This window comes from Panthera onca, chromosome A2 (assembly GCF_046562875.1).
Source record: "Panthera onca isolate mPanOnc1 chromosome A2, mPanOnc1 haplotype 2, whole genome shotgun sequence".
Lineage (NCBI taxonomy): Eukaryota > Metazoa > Chordata > Mammalia > Carnivora > Felidae > Panthera > Panthera onca.
The window spans coordinates 81,350,435-81,369,737 of record NC_138340.1 but is presented as its reverse complement, the minus strand read 5'-3'; the positions used below and the strand labels follow the sequence as shown (position 1 = coordinate 81,369,737).

The 19,303-nt window shown below is 41.8% G+C and overlaps 2 protein-coding genes across 3 annotated transcripts in view; one reads left to right on the top strand and one right to left on the bottom strand.

Moving 5' to 3' along the window:
* Positions 1 to 687, bottom strand: part of FBXL13 (F-box and leucine rich repeat protein 13) — a 210,341-nt gene extending 209,654 nt beyond the window's left edge. For both annotated transcript variants that reach the window (XM_078442538.2, XM_078442539.2), the window contains exon 1: positions 437 to 687. In XM_078442538.2, the coding sequence (XP_078298664.2) occupies positions 437 to 511 (75 nt within the window). In that variant the 5' untranslated portion in view covers positions 512 to 687. The remainder of the gene's footprint in view (positions 1 to 436) is intronic.
* A 163-nt stretch (positions 688 to 850) lies between these two features.
* ARMC10 (armadillo repeat containing 10) lies at positions 851 to 19,303 on the top strand. Its single transcript, XM_060632312.3, has 6 exons — positions 851 to 1,167; positions 6,163 to 6,311; positions 9,366 to 9,500; positions 12,528 to 12,704; positions 17,274 to 17,345; positions 18,247 to 19,303. The coding sequence occupies exons 1-6, from the start codon at positions 1,029 to 1,031 to the stop codon at positions 18,496 to 18,498; spliced, it is 924 nt and encodes a 307-aa protein (XP_060488295.1). The 5' UTR covers positions 851 to 1,028; the 3' UTR covers positions 18,499 to 19,303.

The window sequence follows — 19,303 nt, the reverse complement described above, 5'->3', positions numbered from 1 at the left end:
CCCAGGCTCACCGTGTGCCAAATCCACTATACCTCACCTTAGGTGGCACTATTGCCCTCTCTCTTCATAAAGCCACACTCTTCGGATATTCCTCCTCTGTTTCTAGGGCACTGCTTTCGCACTTCTCTTGTCCTCAGGCCCCTCTCGCGCCCCATGCGCCCAAACCTTAAAGTTTGGAGTTTGGGGTTTCTGCTCCGGAACCCTGTACTTTCTCCCCGAGTTAGGTCACCCATTCCCCCCTTTCAGCCACCATCACCTCCCTCTGTCCTCTCCTTTCTGATCTTCAGCCCAGATCGCCACCCTGCTCAAGGCTAACCTCATCCTGTCCCTTTCCGCCCCAGAATCCCTCCGCTCCCTCTGCGGCTAAACCCCAGCTCCTCCCAGATATCTTCGGTTTCTCCCCTCTGGTAACTCCGCCGCCACGTGGCTCCAGTACCTCGCAGACCTGAGGAATGTAGTTCTCTTTGAAGTAGTTCCTCAGCCGGGAGTTGGCAGTGCGTAGCGAGGCCATGACCACAGGCCCCACTGAAACTCCCCGCCTGCTTTCCGCGCCTCGCGTATCAGGCGCGGAGCCCGAGCTAAGGGCTAGCGCGTCCCGGCGTTGCCCCGGCAACCGCGGGAGAGGTGGGGGGGGAGGGGCCGGGGCTGCACCCGAAGTTCCACGCCCCTACCGCCCGGGGCAGCCGGGAAGGAGGCGGGCTTCGGCCCTGGTGGGGCGGGGCCCGGGCCGAAGCGAGGGCCAGCCCGCCTCCGGACAGCGGCGGACCCCAGTGCGCCCCCTGGGAGACGCGCAGTCCTTGCGGCCCTTCACATAGCCCTGCCCCCCGCCCCTCCTCTGCCGAGCGGCCTGGACGCTTCGGGGCCGGAGTGGGCGGTTTTACTATTTTAGCAGGGCCGTTTCCGGGAGGCGGAGCTCAAGCCCCATTTCCTTTCTCGTCCTTCGGCTGGCGCTGGGGTGGCGGCGCGACCCGCTTGCTTCGGAGCCTCCTGCGCCAGGCCCAGCGCTGCGCCTCAGCCCCAGCTGTAGCATGGGCCGCTCCCGGCACGTGGGCTGGGTGGCGGCGGGCCTGGTCCTCGGGGCCGGCGCCTGCTACTGCATTTACAAGCTCACGCGGGGCCAGCGGCAAGGCGACCGCGGGCTTAGGCTGCGTCCCTCGCGCTCCGCAGGTGAGGCCGCAGGGGTGCCCAGCAGGTGGCCGGGGACGGCCGGCGGGGCCTCGGTGTTATCCCGAGGGTGCGGGTTGAAGACTGCTGGCGCTCGTGGCTCTCCCGTGCTTGCAGAGAAAGGAGCCGAGCTGGAGGAGGGAGAGCGGGAGGGAGATTCGTGAGAAGTACAAGGTCGAGAACCGCAGGTGCAGAGGGCGGATCGTCCGCTTGACTGGGTGCGGGTAGGGTTCTGAGCCGCCCCTTGCCTCCATTTGGTTCAAAATCGTGGGATGAAAAGTTGCCCCGATTTTCCTGCTTGAGTGCGGCGTCACAGCGGAGGGTTGATTAGGTTTCTCAAAAGCATGTCGATTATTCCTCACGTTAAAGCTTGCTCCCGGACTCTGTGTTACCAAAGGGATTGTCCCTACTGTGGCCCGGGTTTTGCTGGCCTTGGAGCGGTAGATGATGAAATTGTGCTTGGACTTGCCCTGGAAGAAGGAACCCTTGAGGATTATCTCTGCCTGCATTCGGCCCAGCCTCCGAGGGGAGGTACCTTGATGTCACTGGTTCATACACAAAGTTGCAGAGAGATCCTGGAAGTACAGACACAGGTGTATATATCAGTTGAAACAGTTGTCTGCATGGGAGGGTACCCTCCTGGTGAACAAAGTGTGTGGTTAAATTGCCATCCAAAAGTTGATTGGTGCATTCGGGATTCTGAGGATTTGCTGAGTGTTCTGGAGGAATATTTCAGGTCATGGACGCTGTTACAGAAATAATTAAAAGTAAAACTACCAACTAAGAAATTCCTCTCTACAAATAGACAAAAGAACTAAAGAGTTTTATTGTTGAATAAGCATTAAACTAGATTGCCGAGTCGTCACAGGCAATCTGCTAATGGGATTGAAAAAGAGTGCTCACTCTTTTATGTACCCAGGCAGATAAAAATCTATTTCATATTACCTGCCTGTTGGCAAGATTAACATGTCCTTAAGCGGACTTGACAACACCATTTGCTACACATAGTTCATCGTATATTCACTAGTAATTGAGGTGGCTATTTGTGTTAGCTAATTGCCTTTATCCAGAGGAAAAATAAGACTTCTCAGTATCTTTAGGATAAACAAGAGGTGACAACAGGGAGCTAGGTGCCAAGGCTAAACTCAGAGATCAGGGCTTCATCTTTCTTGATGCTTACATTTCAAACAGATAGTCCCAAAGCCTCTAAGAAACACTTTGTTGCATTGTAAACTGACAAGAGGGTTACTTAGCCTTTAAAAAGATGTTCATTTATGTCAAAGAGACAGAGGATTTACAGTTATAGCTGACTCTTGAACAACCAGGGTTTGAACTGTGCAGGTTTACTTACAAGCAGATTTTCTTCAGTAAATATATGTACAATTCTGAAAATGTATTTTTCTTATGATTTTCTTTATTATGAGAATACAGCATATAAGACCTAGAGCATACAGAATATATGTTAAATGACTGTTTTCGGTAAGGCTTCCAGTTAATGGCAGGTTGTTAGTAGTTAAGTTTTGGGGAGTCCAAAGTTATACATGGATTTTCAACTTCTCAGGCATTGGCATTCCTAGCGCCTGCCTTGTTCCAGGGTCAGCTTTACCACTTTGCTCAAGGAAACACTCTTAAGAAAACAGAATAGAGGGAAAGTGTAGTTCCTTTTGGCACAAAGGAAAACAATTTTTTTTTAAAGATCTTTATTTACCTTTACTTACAGCCTAATTTGTTGTCCTTGAGAGATTTCCATATAGGTAATTGGTCTGGTGGCCTGGACTTCAGATACCTTCTTAACCTGGTAAACGTGGATAGTGTTACTTTTAAACTTAATTTTACCAGTTTCCAAAGTCACCATTACCTTAGGTCAGGCAATTTACAAAATAAGTTGCTCATGGCCCCTTCTTCCTGAAGCTACTCACCTTTATTTTTGAAGAAGACTTGAGAAGTACCCATTTTTTTAGCATCAACCTTAGATTTCAGAAGATGATCTTTTTTGTTTTAATTGAGATATAATTCACATGTAACTTTGTACTAGTGATAGGTATACAGTATAATGATTTGATATGTATGTATTTGATATCAAATATATGGTATATATATTTGATTCAATTTGATGTATTTGATTTATGTATTTGTACATATTGCCGAACAATCACAGTAAGTTTAGTTAACATCTCTCACCTCAAAAAGTTACAGATTTTTTTGTTGAGATGAGAACTTTTAAGATGTACTCTCTTAGCAACTTTCAAATATACGATACAGTATTGCTAACTGTAGTCACCAAGCTGTACATTACATGCCTAAGACTGATTTATCTTAAACTCAGTTTGTACTCTGACCACCTTCATCCATTTTACACTCCCCCTTCGCCTGCCTCCAGCAACCCCAATCTCTATTGATTAACTCATTTTTTGTTTGTTTTTAGATTCTATATATGTGACATTATACAGTATATAAAACCTTGGTTTGAGAGCATAATTCGTTCTGGAAACATGCTTTTATCCAAAGCATTTGTATATCAAAGAGAATTTGCCCATAAGGAATAATGGAAACTCAGATGATTCATTCCACAACCGAAAGATATTCATATAAAAATGATTACAAAACTGTAATATAATGCAAAATAATAAAATACAAAATATAAAGAAAAATAAATTAATTAACCTGCACTTACCTTTGACAACCTTCGTGGCTGGTGTGAGGGAGATGAGAGGAGGATTACTGTGGAGAATGAGTTTCATGATCACTAACAGAGTCACTGCTGTCTACTGGCTCTGTAGAATCCTTTTTTCATGCAACTTTAACAAGGAACCTAGCCAATGACACTTGCTTTTGCCTCCTTTTGAGGATTTTGCGGAAATGTGACATTGCACTGTCATTAAACAGATTCATTGCTCACACTGCTACAGCCTTATTTGGGTGGTGATTTTCTACAAAATTTTGCAGTTTCCCACATTTGACATATCTCCCTAATTGCATTTGAAGTGAGGGATTCCTCTGCCTCTTTCTCCTCCTCCTCCTCTGCAGACGAGATGCAGACATCGGCTTCTTATAAAATCTCGGCCACCTCTTGAATTTTGACTTCTTGAATTTTGGCCACTTGCACACCTCCTTCATACTTCCCAGTGTGAGATTTCCTTCTTCAAAAGTAATCATCTCCTTACCACCTTTTTTCTGACATTTTTCTGCATGGGGCCATTGTATACGCTCGCATGGATGTTGACTATAGTACAGTATTAATAAACTCTGGTCATATACTGTATTTAATGTAACCGGCAATGTAAGGCAGCAGAGGACAGGGTCTACATCTGCAGGCAGCCTGACCTAGAATGAAGCAAGCATTCCTAAGCTTACTCTTAATACAGAAAAGTGAAGGACTGTCCACAGGCGCTTTGAAGCGACAAAAAATACACTAGTGCCAGTTGTGAGCACCTTCCAGTGTTCTGAAAATTCACTGATTTCTGCCAAACACCGCAGCCTGAGGCTGAGCATCTGAACATGGGAGATGATCACCCACAATCCTGCAGTGAGAGACAGAGAACACCATTGGCTCAGTTGTGATCATGTGACATTCGGCATCACACACTGCTTGCATTGCAAGACATTGCTCTTTTATCAAGTTAGAATGTATTAGAAATGTTTGCTCATCTTGCAGAACACTCTCAGAACAAGTTACTTGCAATCCAAGGTTTTACTGTACTTAATTTACATTACAGGAGTGATACATATTTATTGCGAAAAAGAAAAAAAAGTATTCCTAAGCACAGGATAGAAAACAAGTCATTCAAAATCCAACACCCAAAGATAACCATCTTTAATAATTTGGTATCTATTTTAAAAACGAAAAGGCACAGGGGCTTCTGGGTGGCTCAGTTAAGCTTCCAACTTCTGCTCCGGTCATGATCTCATAGTTCATGAGTTCAAGCCCCGCATCGGGCTCTGTCCTATCAGCATAGAGGCTGCTTTGGATCCTCTGTCTCCCTCTCTTTCTCTTTCAAAATAAATATATTTTTTTAAAGGCACAGATATGACATCATATAGCAACTATTGTAGGCTGCCCCTCCCCTGGCAGTGAATTGTGGACATGTCTACTGTCTAACCTGTAATCATAGGTTCATTTTTCAGGAACGAACACACAATGATGGTGTTATAAAATGGTTTCTATTCTTCCTGTGGTAATTTCTGTAAATATAGTTGTGGGTTTCTTTTAAGATAGAGCGATAAATTCTAAAAGTCACTGACCAGATCCAGTATTCAGCTGCTCTAGCTCTACTCAAAACAAGAGCTTTGCTTTTGTCCTTGTCCCCAGCAAGACTGTTATTCTAGCATCTAGAATCCCAACCAAACAAAAATGCCGCACTAGCAGCATGATTGGCTTACTCCCATAACTTTGTCTCCAGCCTGAGGTATTCTTAAAATTGTGATCAGAAAACATCTGCTTAATGCAAACCCTTTTCCTTCAATAATCTATGCCTCTAGGCAAGTGTTCCATTGGACAGGTGTACCTGATTTTTAAAGGAAGTAGAAAATGTTTCAGCATGCAGTGCCTTACTAAGAAAGAAATACCAAGTGACCGTTGGCTAATTTCTTAATGTCTGTAAGCCTCAGTTTACCATCTGTAAATTGAGAATTATAATGGTATCTTCTTCCAAAGGTTACTGGAACATTAAATGAGATAAAGTAGATGACATGCTTAAAACTGTGCCTGGCATCAGAGTATGCATTCAATATTGTTTAAAAATATTATCTAGGGGCACTTGGGGGGAGGGGGTTTCAGTCGGTTAGGCATCTGACTCTTGATTTTGTCTCGGATCATGATCCCAGGGTTGTGGGATTGAGCCCCATGTCAGGCTCCACACTGGGCATGGAGCCTGCTTAAGATTCCCTCCCTCCCTCCCTCCCTCCCCTCACTTTCTTCTTTCTCAAAATAATAAAAATAAAAATCCTTTAATCTCCTATTGATTTTAAAGAGTTTTAAATAACCTTGTTCTTCTGCAGAAGATTTAACCGATGGTTCATACGATGATATACTAAATGTTGACCAGCTTCAGAAACTCCTCTACCTGCTTGAGTCCACTGATGATCCTATAATTATCGAAAGAGCTTTGGTCACTCTGGGTAACAATGCAGCCTTTTCAGCTAACCAAGTAAGTATCTAGTCTCAGAATGGGTGCCTCCCATTCTTACACCCTAGCAGTAATTGTGACCCTGATAAGGTACTTAATCCCAGAGCCTCACTTTCCTCATATATACGGTGTGGGGATGTATCCCTACAGCATAATGTTTGCTCCTGAAAAGCACATCCTAATAGTGACATAGTGTTACTGGGATTTGAGGTCCCCTTGAAGTTCATCACAGGCATCACATTGGTTAGTAGATAAATGTTATCTACACCACATTTAGTATTGCATGGCTTTTTAAATTATTTGAAACTCAACCTTGTTGTAGTTGAAAAGTGAAAACATCTAACATTGAAGTACATGCCTTCTATTATATGTAAGTCTTGTGGGGGTGGTTCTGATGCAGGTGGGCCCTTGATTGCTAACAACCACTAACCAATGTTACCTTCTACCAATAGCGACTTGGTAACACTAAGTCTCTCTAGCTCAATTTGAATGTTACCTTCTCTCTATTACTGCCACGGAGAAAAAGTAAAAAAAAAAAAAAAAAAAAAATTGGAATGGTTTTTAACTAATGCCTTTCATTAACTTTGTCATGAAAACTATGTTGAATTTACACTCTATTTCAGTCAAGTTTTTTCCAGCATGATAAGGTTTACTGTAAAACTTTTGAGATTTATAGGGAGATATAAAAATATTTGTTGATTACTCATATTCTTTCAGTTGCAAGTGACAGAACCCAGCTTAAATTATTTAAAAAAATTTTTTAATATTTATTTATTTTTGAGAGAGAGAGAGACTGAGACAGCATGAGTGGGGGAGGGACAGAGAGAGAGGGAGACACAGAATCCGAAGCAGGGTCCAGGCTGAGTTGTTAGCACAGAGCCTGACACGGGGCTCGAACCCACGAACCATGAGATCATGACCTGAGCCAAAGTGGGACGTTCAAATGACTGAGCCACCCAGGCGCCCCCAGCTTAAATTATTTTAAACCAAAAAGGAAAACACTGAGCTCAGTTAACTTGGACATCCAAGAATAGCACTGGCTTCAGGCACAAGTGGAAATGTTTAAGGTTCCGGAATGCATTATCAGAGCTCTCCCTCCCTCCATCTTTTGGCTGTGCTTATCCCTGCTTCTTTTTGTATATTGGTTTTTTACCTCTTTGGCCACAAAAAAGTTTTCTTCACAGGATGGAAAGAAAGCCACTGGCCACCCAAGCCTCCATCCCTGAAAGGTGGAATTGCTCAGCCAGGGTCAGGTGCTGTGCTAATAAGGCTCCCCGGGCCATGGGTAGCAAGGCTTGACTCACGTGAGCATCTCACGGCCAGACAGCAGGGGATGGATGTGGTGGGTGTGAGCACGTTCGCCCAGCCGTCCCATCGGAGGCTAAATGGGAGAAAAGAGGTGCTCTGTCTGCCCCCCGGGCAGGGGGGAGCGTCACACAAACAAAAACAACAGATGGTGACTATTAGCATGCCTATATAGTGCTGTTTCTGATGCCATTGTTTCATATCTCTCTGAAACAAACTGTAGCTTGAAGAGTGTGTCTGTAGCCACTGCTTGAACGAGTGTTTTCTTGGCTAATGGAAGTTGGTGCCCCTGGTCGTAAATTACAGTGCCTTCATCTACTTTAGTAGGATAGTTAAAACAAACAAACAAAAATCTGTTTTCTAGTAATCGCAGTTCTTTGGGAAGAACCTGGATTGCACAGGGGGTTTCTTTTTCTCCCAGTGCTGAGCCCACTCTGGACAGTAGAGTAGGGCTTGGGGCTGTTGGTAAAAAATGGATGATGGCAAGATACTCTTTTGTTCTTTTTCTCATAGAAGGGCATGTTTTGGCCCAACAGGAGTAATGTTCAGCTTACTTTTCTTGTAAGAATAGAAGCAGTTAATGCATCTTTTAATGTTGAGGACAAAGGCGCATAGTAGTAGCATAGTGTTGCAACTGATGGTGAGAAATCCCCCAGATTATTATTTCTTCAGAAATTTGGGTATCATTTCCCAAATTGCGTGGAACTCCCAAGTCTTCCAGGTGTTGACAGGTGTTTCCTCTGACCCCACTCTTCCCTCTATTTTGTGTACAGTTCATGGAAATGCTATATTGAATGGTCCCTCTTGGAGATTCCCAGTGCACATGATGAATATATGAATGCTTCACAATAAAGAAATGTTTGCACTTAATATACACAGAGTTTCTCAAAATTAACCATGAAACCTTTTTTTTTCTTTTTTTTTTTTTTTTTAATTTTTTTTTTTTCCAACTTTTTTTATTTATTTTTGGGACAGAGAGAGACATAGCATGAACGGGGGAGGCGCAGAGAGAGAGGGAGACACAGAATCGGAAACAGGCTCCAGGCTCCGAGCCATCAGCCCAGAGCCTGACGCGGGGCTCGAACTCACGGACCGCGAGATCGTGACCTGGCTGAAGTCGGACGCTTAACCGACTGCGCCACCCAGGCGCCCCGAAACCTTTTTTTTTCTTAATGGAACATCTATTAATATCTTGAGGGATTTGTGTTCCAAAGAATACAGTTTAGCAAAGCATAACACTTTTCCAAATTTGCCTATAATAGGAAAGTCCCAGAACTTATTTCAGAGGAAAATCATTTGTAAATTGCTTTGAGATCATTTAAGTAGCTCTGCAAATCTTCATTGTATATCTCCAAGCTCTAGTTTTTAAATAACTATGTATCGTAATTTATTTCCAATCTATTTTCTTACCTATAAACTTATGGAAATTTAATTTTAATAAAATTTAATAATTTTTTTTTTAAATAAGAATTACAAGGGTACCTGGGTGGTTCAGTCAGTTAAGATTCCGACTTCAGCTCAGGTTGTGATCTCGCGGTTCGTGGGTTTGAGCCCTGCACTGGGCTCTTTGCTCTCAGCACAGAGCCTGCTTTGGACCCTCTGTCTCACTCTCTCTCAACAATAAATAAATAAGTAAAATAAGAAATACAGATTGTGCATAGGAAAGGTATTCCCAAAGGGTCATTAATTTTTATTTGTATTTGTAGATGCAAAAAGTTTGATGAAGGGGGTGCATATTGAAGTGATGGTCCTCGTTTTTTTCCCTCTTAGGTCATTATTCGTGAATTGGGTGGTATTCCAATCATTGGAAGCAAAATCAACAATCCCAACCACAGTATTAAAGAGAAGGCTTTAAATGCACTGAATAACCTGAGTGTGAATGTTGAAAATCAAGTGAAGATAAAGGTAAGTTAGCTGAAATCACAAATGTGTGAGTCTTCTATGGTGTTACCTAGGACCTCCATCACTTCACATAATTACCTTTTGTGTGTGTGTGTGGTGAGAACATTTAAGATCTACTCTCTCAGCACCTTTCAAGTATATAATACAGCATAGTCACCCTGTTATCCATCAGCTCCCAGAACTTACTCGTCTTATACCTAGAAGCTTGTGCCTTTTGACCAAAATCTCCCCATTTCCTTCATCCCTTAGCCCCTGGCAACCACCACGCTACTCTAATTCTGTGAGTTCAGCTTTTTTAGATTCTACATATAAAAGATACCTTCAGTATTTGTCTTTTTCTGTCATGTCACTTAGCATAATGTTCTCAAGGTCTATCCATTGGTTGCTAATGGCAGGATTTCCTTCCTTTTTATGGCTGAATAATATTCGATTGTATATAGACCACATGTGCTTTATTCATTCACCTGTCACCACAGGTTATTTCTGTGTCTTGGCTGTTAAGAATAATGCTGCAGTGAACATAGTGGGTACATATGTCTTTTCAAATTATTCTTTTTGCCGTTTTCAGATAAATGCCCAGAACTGGAATTGCTAGATCGTATGGTGGTTGTATATTTAATATTTGGAGGACTCTCCATACTGCGTTCCATAGTGGCTGTACCATTTACATTCCCACCAGCAGTGCACAGGATTCCCTTTTCTCCACATCCTTGCCAAGACATTTTTTTTTGACAGTAGCCATTCTGGGTATGAGATATGACCTCACTGTGGTTTTGATTTGTATTTCCCAGAAGATTAGTGATTTCCCAGAAGATTAGTGATATTGAGCATCTTTTCATTTATCTATTGACCATATGTGTATCTTTTGGAAAAATATGTATTCAGGTCCTCTGCCAATTTTTTATGGAGAATAAGGCAGAGGAAGGAGGAATCTGAACCAGGCAGTAAGAGGTGCCTTATGCTTTTGAGTTTGGGGTTCGTTTTTTTTTTTTTTTTTTATGTTTATTTATTTTTGAGAGACAGAATGCTAGTGCGTTAGGGGCAGAGAGAGAGGGAGACACAGAATCCGAAGCAGGCTCCAGGCTCCAAGCTGTCAGCACCAGAGCCCGACGTGGGGCTTGAACTCACGAGCTGTGAGATCATGACCTGAGCTGAAGTCAGACGCTCAACCAGCTGGGCCACCCAGGCACTCCTGGGGTTCGTTTTAATCCAAGTGTGGTAAAGGAAACTGTTCAGAGTCTGATAATATCAGCAGAAAGATAAAATAAATTAGAAACTTCTGTTTTTTCTGCATTCATTGAGCTCCTGCTTTGTGGTACAGAGTTTAGAAATGAACACAATTAACTCTTGTTTTAAGAAAGCTAGGAGAGAGAAGGCAACTCCATAAACAGGCATGATGCAGGGCAGAACATGAAGTACTTAAAGGAAAAATGTAAGTAAAACATTGTTGAGTACATAGAAGGACGAGATCTCATCCAAAAGTTTTGTAAAAGGTAGAGTACAACCTGGCTCTGAAGAATGTCTGGTTTCTAGAAGCAGAGTTGGGGAGGGAGGGAATTCCAAGAGAAAGGAGCAAGGGGAGGTGGGCACAGCTCCAGGAATAACCAAGGTGGCCCATCTGGTGATCTTGTTGCTAAAATTGAACCGGTGAAAAGACTCAGAGAAAATAATATTGGGGCACCTGGGTGGCTCAGTTGGTTAAGCATCTGACTTCGGGTGAGGTCATGATCTTGTGGTTCACAAGTCTGAGCCCCAGGTCAGGCTCTATGCTCAGAGCCTGGAGCCTACTTCAGATTCCTTGTCTCTCTCTCTGCCCCTTCCCTGCTTGTGCACTGTCTCTCTCAAAAATAAATAAACATTAAAAAAAAGAAAAATGCTCAATGCATTTTAGGAAATGCTTTGAAAGACATCAGCCTCTTATGAAGATATATGATTTATAAAGAGCTAAAGAAATGTCCCCCCCCTTTTTTTTTCTAAGGATGGGTAGGTATGTGATGAAATTCTGGCCAAAGAGAGCCAGGTGACTTATATCAGATCTGAAACAAGACTAAAAATCTAGTCTCTCTTTACTTTACTGCCATTACTCTAGTTTCTATGGTACCATGGATACCTTCGGTTTTTTAAAAAACTTAGAATTGGCTTATGGGACAATTGATAATTTCTTAGCATTTCATATTAGGAATTTTTTTTTCTTTAGCAGTTAGAACTTCTGGTGGAGTTTTTAGTTAAGTGAATAGTAATTATCTGTGAGACCTAGTTTTTCCAAGCTGGAAAGATCCTGGCCAGAAATAGAAAACAGTTTCAGAAAACTTTCCATCACCGGTGGGTTCAATTCTGTCACGTGTGAAATAGTACTCCTGTACTGTTTGCATTTTGTTTTGCCAGTGGCAGTTAACAGTATCAGGAAGGAGGAATTCGTATGCATAAACTAGGTAAATAAGAAAACTGGGCCAAAGAGTTTTCCCTCTCCTTTTGATAGAACTAACCTTAGAGAAAAATTCTTTCACTGTTTCCTCTATTCTTTACTTCGTAAGGATAGGGTCCTGTTGTTAAGATACTTACCTTGATGCCAAATGGCCAGACATGTCTTCCTCCTTGGTCCTAGTGTGCCTAGACCAGTTAACACAGAAAGGTAGACTGAGTTGGGAGGCCCCCAATAATTGAGAGACCACTGGTGTTGAGAGCATGGTCTCTGGAATTGGACATTGCTCCCCTACCAGCTGGCTTGATATTGGGCTGGGGATCCAAGTTCCTTGAGGACTTGTCCTTATCTGTAAAATGGCCATCCTCTTCTGGATTAAGTCAGGTATATTTGTAAAATGCTCGCACATTGCCTGGCATTAACAAAAAAGCTACCCCAAGGTAGCTTTAAAAATCAAAAAAGTTGCCCAAGTTCAAGGGCTGGATAGAAATGTCTTTTCTGAGGAGCCAGTCTCATCCTGAACAACTGCCCTGCTCCACTGGGCAGAAAAGTTACTATTTAACAGACAGACTTTTGGAGAATTAAGATGCTCACTTCTTTCCCCCTAGGTATACATCAATCAAGTTTGTAAGGATGTCCTCTCTGGTCCCCTGGACTCTGCTGTGCAGCTGGCTGGACTGAGATTGTTAACAAACATGACAGTTACAAACGACCACCAGCACATGCTTCACAATTACATCACAGACCTGTTCCATGTGTTGCTTACAGGAAACGGAAGTACCAAGGTACGAATGAAACGGTTATGACTTGGAAGTGCAAGGAACTATTGCATCAAGTTTATTAAGACTCGGATTGAAAGTTTTTTATTTTTATTTTTTTTTAAGTTTGTTTAGTTTTGAGAGAGAGACAGAGTGCAAGCGGGGGAGAGGCAGAGAGAGAGGGAGACACAGAATCCAAAGCAGGCTGCAGGCTCTGAGCTGTCAGCACAGAGCCCAATGCGGGGCTTGAAACCATGAGCTGCGAGATCATGACCTGAGACGAAGTCAGACACTTAACTGACTGAGCCACCCAGGCGTCCCTGGAATTGAAAGTTTATTAAAAGGCTTTTCATGGACCCAAGAAAGTTAATTATGTTTATCCCCAAATATTCAATTTTAAAATTAATTTGTGAAAATCTGTTATTTCACTTATCCATAGATTGACATTTGTTTGATTTTCTGAAAACCAGTTTGCCTTTTACTGAGGTGACATGGGTGGCTCCCCCCACCACCAGGTATAATTATACATAATTGAGTAAAATGAGTCTCTGAGTTAATGCTGGTTGATTGAATTTTTGCTTAGCCTGGGGTTAGAAACATTTTTTTGATTTAGACATTATTTGCTGAAAAATCTTTTGAAAACCACTTTTAAATTAGTAATAGATGTCTCGGTGCTTGATTTTGACCAGTTGTATAGATGGTAGGAGGTAACAGAGACTAACCTGAATTAAGTAGGATCTCAGGAAACACCCCATGAAAGTAACTTGAGTAAACCCCTCATATTAGTGGGCATTTTTCTCAAGTGCCATTCTTTGAGAAACAGCATAAAAACAGAAGGTAGACTAATCAAAGGTTCCAATTAGTTGGGTCGGTCATTCATCAGCGTTTTACTATATTGGTCAATGTTCTCTGGCACGGTTGAAAGAAAAACATGAGCATTTTAGAAGGACTAAACGTGAAGCCATACCCCAAATATTCAACATCACTGAAGCCATACCTCAAATATTCAACATCATCATAACCCTTATGTCTGAGGTTATCAAATGTGATGAGGAGAGCCTCACTACAGTCCTTTTAAAATTTGTTCCAGACTTTCCACATTGCCAGTAGCCAGACTTATTTGGATCTGGTCTAAGATTTACCAAAGGCACTGAACATTAAATGTAATAATCTTATTAGCAGTATTTTTGCAGTATGCTCCATTCATACGCAGTTTCCAAAACATAAGCACCCATCGACATCTCTTTCCCCAGGGGAGCAAGGTAACTTCCAGCCTCTGAGGCGCCATGGAAACCCTTCCCTGTTCCCAGTAGCATCACAAATATAGGACAGATCTCCTCTCCCCAGTCTGCAGCTGCTTTACCCAAAACCTCAGGAGAAACGCTGAGTTTCAAGCCAGGCGAGTCTGGCCTTGGGGCTGTATGGATCTGTCTCAGACATGGTCTGTGTTTTAATATACTTTATGACTTTTTTAGAAGGTGACTCACACCACAATAGTATGTTCTATTTTTGTTTTGTTTTTCCATTCCATTGCCTAGTACAGCATTTCTGGGATAGAAAATTTGCTTTTTTGGTCTGTCTGGGAACCTGACCCCAATTATAACATCATTTTTCCATAAAAAGTGAATGCAAAGTTCCAACTTACAAATGAGCTGCTAATGGACAATAATCCACTTGTGAGAAAATGTACCCGTTTTAGGTATTTTCTTAGTAAATAACCACCAAAATGAAAACTTATTTTTAGAAATCTTTTACTTAATTTTTTTCTCATTTATTTTTTAGAGAGAGCACATGAGTGGGGGAGAGGGGTGGGGAGACAGAGAGAATCTTAAGCAGGCTCCACACTCTCAGCATGGAGCCTAATGCAGGGGCATGACCTGAGCCAAGATCAAGAGTGCTGCTCCGCTTGAGCCACCCAAGCGCCCCTAGAAATCTTATTTTTAATAAGAGGTCTGACCATCCTATAATAATCTTTTGGGTACAGCAGTGATTCCTAACCAAGTATAAGTAATGGAAGATTAACATAAATAAACCCTGTGTTTGTTAAATCTCCAGTGAGAGCAAAGAACTAATGGCTTGAAAGAAATGTCATGGAGTCACCACAAGAGGGCACACGTGATAAGAGAAAGAGCTTAACATGGTTCAAACCAAAATACAAACACAGGTCTCCCCTGCTATCTGAAAGTAGGGCATTCCTGTAAATCTTTTCATAAGCCAAAATGGCATGACGCGAAGCAGCACTTAGCATTAATTCATATGGAAAAAGTTTTGAGTGGTCCCAGACCCAAGAAAAAAACCTCTCTCAGGCTTTTCTGATAGCGTGGAACAAATCTTGCTCACAGATGCACAAAATAAATCAAGATAAAGCGCAGATGCTCACAGGCACAGTTCAAAGCTATGGCTGCTTGATGCTGAGATGCCGAGAGGAGCTCCGGGGTGCATGATGCCCCCACTAATGCTGGCTGCAAAACAAGCACCCAACCCTGTTTTCATTTTTTGCCTTTTTTTTTTGTAAAAGCGAAAATCCTCTTTGGATTTCTTTTGGATAGAGAAACAGGTACTAATTATGTAGGTCTTTTATAAAAGCACAGTGGTGGGGGCGCCTGGGTGCCTCAGTCGTCTGCAGTTGGGGGATCAGGCTCCACGCTGAGCATGGAGCCTGCCTGGGATTCTCTCTCTCTCTTTCAAAATAAACATTTAAAAATTTTTTAAATAGTTGATAAATAAAATTAAGCAAACCGTTTTATCCTCTTTAACAAATTAGTATGTACAACATAATCAAAGGAATATGTGCATAGATAGGATAGGTATATAAAAAGACCAGAAAGAAAATACCAAAACTTAATAGTGATTGTTTCTAGTCACGGAAATATGGGTGAATTTCCTTTTCCTTTGTGCTTTCTTTTCTATCACTTTTTCAAAATGTTCTATAGAAACACAGAGTGCCTATGTAAAAAAAAAAAAAAAAAAAAGTCTCCTGGGCTCCTGGGTGGCTCAGTTGGTTAAGCTTCCGACTTCAGCTCAGGTGTTGATCTCTCATGGTTCATGAGTTCAGGCCCCACATCTGGCTCGCTGTTGTCAGCGCAGAGCCCACTTCAGATCCTCTGTCCCCCTTGCTCTCCCCTCCCTGGCTTGTGCTCTCAAAAAAAAAAAAAAAGTCTTCTCAAATAAAGATATAAGTTCCCTCCCAGGTCTGGTGGGGAGCACCTTCGCCACTCCCCACTCCTCACTTTGTGTAATTTCAGGTGTCTTTTACAAAGTATAGCTTTATATGACTGTTGTTTATAAATAGGAATTGTATTTGATGATGTTTTTACAGTAGTCCCCCCTTATCTGTGGTTTCACTTTCCGTAGTTCGTTATCTGCTGTCAACCACATTTGGGACGTGGATGATCCTTCTGACTTACCATCAGAACGTCACTAGTAGCCAAATAATCAAAATGCCTGTGTCATTCACCTCACTTCATTTTGTCACCTTACCTCATAAGAAGGGTGAGGGGCACCTGGGTGGCTCGCTCAGTTAAGCATCTGACTCTTGACTTTGGCTCGGGTCATGATCTCATGGTTCGTGAGTTCGAGCCCCACATCAGGCTCTGCACTGTCAGTGGGATTCTCCCTCTGCTCCTTCCCCACTTGCACTTGCTCTCTTTCTCTCTCAAAAATAAACATTAAAAAAATAAGGATGAGCACAGAACAATATCCTCTGAGAGTGCTCACTTCACAAATACTAAAATTCGAACGATATGTTGAGAGATCACATTCACTTGTTATAGCACATTACTGGAATTCTATTAACTATTGATAATCTATTACTTTGCCTAATTTGTAAATTAAACTATCCTAGGTATGTATGTGTAGGAAAAAACATAGTATATATAGGGTTTGATACTGTCCATGATTTTAGGCATGTGCTGGGGGTCTTGGAATGTATCCCTTGCAGATAGGGGGTCTACTATACTGACCAGTTATAAGTGATGGGAATGCCGATATTCTAGCTAGTCTGCTAGAAGTTAACATTTGTTTGCTGATTATTTTTATCACTGCCTATTTGAAAGATTTTAACATATTTTTCATATAAAAAAAGATCAGCTCAAAGGTTCATAGTAACCTACTAAAAAGAAAAGGGCCATATTTTTATCTAGTCTTGGTAACTGAACTGCTCCAAGATTTTCATACTTTAAATAGAAATAAATCAAGCTTTGAGAGATTCTCTTTTTGTTCCAAAGATCGTATTTCACTTACCAGTAATCATAATAAAGCTCATTTATGTAACAGATGTTAAGTTTATTACCATGGGTTGGGGGTTGGGTAGGCAATGAGACATTCAGGATCTCTTCCCTGACGATGTACATGAAAAAGTAAGGTTTAAATAAGCCTGCTGTGTGAGAAGTGCTTCCGGAGTGTGCCAGGTGTGGAAGAGGAGAGAGGCCCTCACAAGATGCACGCAGAGAGGGCTCTGTGGGGCAAAGGATTTGAGCCAGACCCGGAAGCCCAGGCAGGACTTTAGAATGTGACTGCAGTGAGAGGGCAGTATTGCCGGGAAGGGAAAATCCATGCTCACTGGTCTGAAACAAACCAGTATTATTCTTATTTCAGGTTCAAGTTTTGAAGCTGCTTGTGAATTTATCTGAAAATCCAGCCATGGCAGAAGGACTACTTGGTGCCCAAGTAAGTAGTTTACATATTTGTTTTATAAGTATACAAATATATAGATTTGGCCTAGAAAGATTTATCTCAACATGTTAACAGATTTTTTTTTTATTTGGTTCTTTTTGCCTATATATGAATTTCCTAAATTTTCTGTAATGAACATATTTTCCTTTTAAAAATCATTTTGGAAAAGTTCTCCCTGACATATTGTTATATAAATTATAATCGTTCTGCCTGTCCATTTTGGGGTACCAGTATGTCATCACGTCTCCTATACTTGACCTACTTGTGTTCGCATGTATCTTCACATCCACTGAAACACTAGTCTTCACCTACCTAGTCCCCAGGATGTGCCAGATGCCGGGCTGAGTGCCAGGACACACCAGTGGGCGCGTGTGGCATGGTGCCTGTCCTCGTGGAGCTTGTGAGAAGAGACAAAAATATGTAACAAAACAAGATCACTAAAAGCTGTGATAAGTGTTCTGAAGAAAGCAAAGGCGGTACTGATAGCAAACAGGCGTCAACTCCTGTAAAGGAGGGAACCTGTGACAGTGACCTCATCCATGTGCCCCATGCCCATGCCCACAGTGTGCAGTGGGCAGCAAATGTCTGGGGAGTTGATGAGCTCCCGTGAGGAAACTTGGACCTTAAAAAGGATATGGGTGTTTTTCCAAATGACTACAATCTAGGACTCTAAGAAAACAGAATTTTTCAGCTAAAACTATGAAGACTCTTTTTTTCCATTGGTATACAGTATAGGGGTGCATTAAGAGTTTACATTTATGTTAGGTGATTTTAGGGATAATTTTCTATGACAAGATTTTTTTAAATGTATTCAGTGTAGTTTTCAAGTGGGAAAATATACATGAAAAATATTTTCAAAAATTTAAAAAATAATAGTCATTGTTTCCTATTTCAGGTGGATTCATCATTTCTTTCCCTTTATGATGGCCATGTGGCAAAGGAGATCCTTCTTCGGGTTCTTACGCTATTTCAGAATATAAATAACTGCTGCAAAAAAGAAGGCTGTTCAGCTATGCAGCCTACTTTCCCTAAAGGTTCACTGTTTTTCCTGTTATACGGAGAAGAATGTGCCCAGAAAATGAGAGCTTTAGTTGATCACCATGATGCAGACGTGAAGGAAAAGGTAACAGTATTACCAAAATTCTAATTGGTCCTATTTTTCATCTTCCTTACCAAGGGAGCTGAAATTCTTTTCACCTGCTGAATTTAAATGGTAATTTCCTCATTAACACAACATTTCAACATTAACACAACATAACTTGCCATGGTCTTCTGGTTTATTTTGAACCATTTTATTGATACCAAATGAAGAGCTTGTTCTGAAAGCATGTCTTTTTATTTTGCTGTTTGTGGAGTTTACTTCAATTATTTCCTCTACGTGACATGACAGTTTTCTTTTTTACGTGTAAGCTAACCTGCCCTTAGAAGTGATGTGCAGTTACTTGTCTGAGACCCCATTAGTGTGTGATTAATTAGTTCGTCGGGGCTGCCGCAGGAATGACCTTGTTCTCATGGTAGAGTTCCTGAGCCTTTGAGGCCACCCCCCAGCCCAGCCATACCACATGCTTCCAGAAGTCTGTTCCCAGCATTAGAGTTTAGTCTGAGTTGGTGAAAACTCTCCCTGTCCTTACCACTCCCACTCAGCACACCAGCCTGTGAAGATGCCGTGTATAATCAAATGTCCATCCACAGGCAACTGGTTAAGTCACTTACCTAATCTTAGAAGAAATAAGCAAGTCTGAATGTGCTCATGTGGAAAGGCATCCATGAAACAGGCATGTGTTTTTTAAATGAACAATTTATGCTTCCATCCAGAGAGAATATTTTCTAGAATGATACCAAGATGGGACTGAGGAAAGGTCTTTTCTATGTTTACCCTTCAATTGTCTGAATTTTACTATGAGCATAAGTTTTATAATTTTTTAAATAAAAAGGAAAAGAGTTCATACACA

Bases quoted from the DNA above. Each gene is read 5' to 3' on its own strand.
- ARMC10 (XM_060632312.3), top strand. From the start codon at position 1,029: ATGGGCCGCTCCCGGCACGTGGGCTGGGTGGCGGCGGGCCTGGTCCTC. The intron at 1,168-6,162 runs GTGAGGCCGCAG...GTTCTTCTGCAG, and splicing joins GCGTCCCTCGCGCTCCGCAG to AAGATTTAACCGATGGTTCA. The intron at 6,312-9,365 runs GTAAGTATCTAG...TTTCCCTCTTAG, and splicing joins CAGCCTTTTCAGCTAACCAA to GTCATTATTCGTGAATTGGG.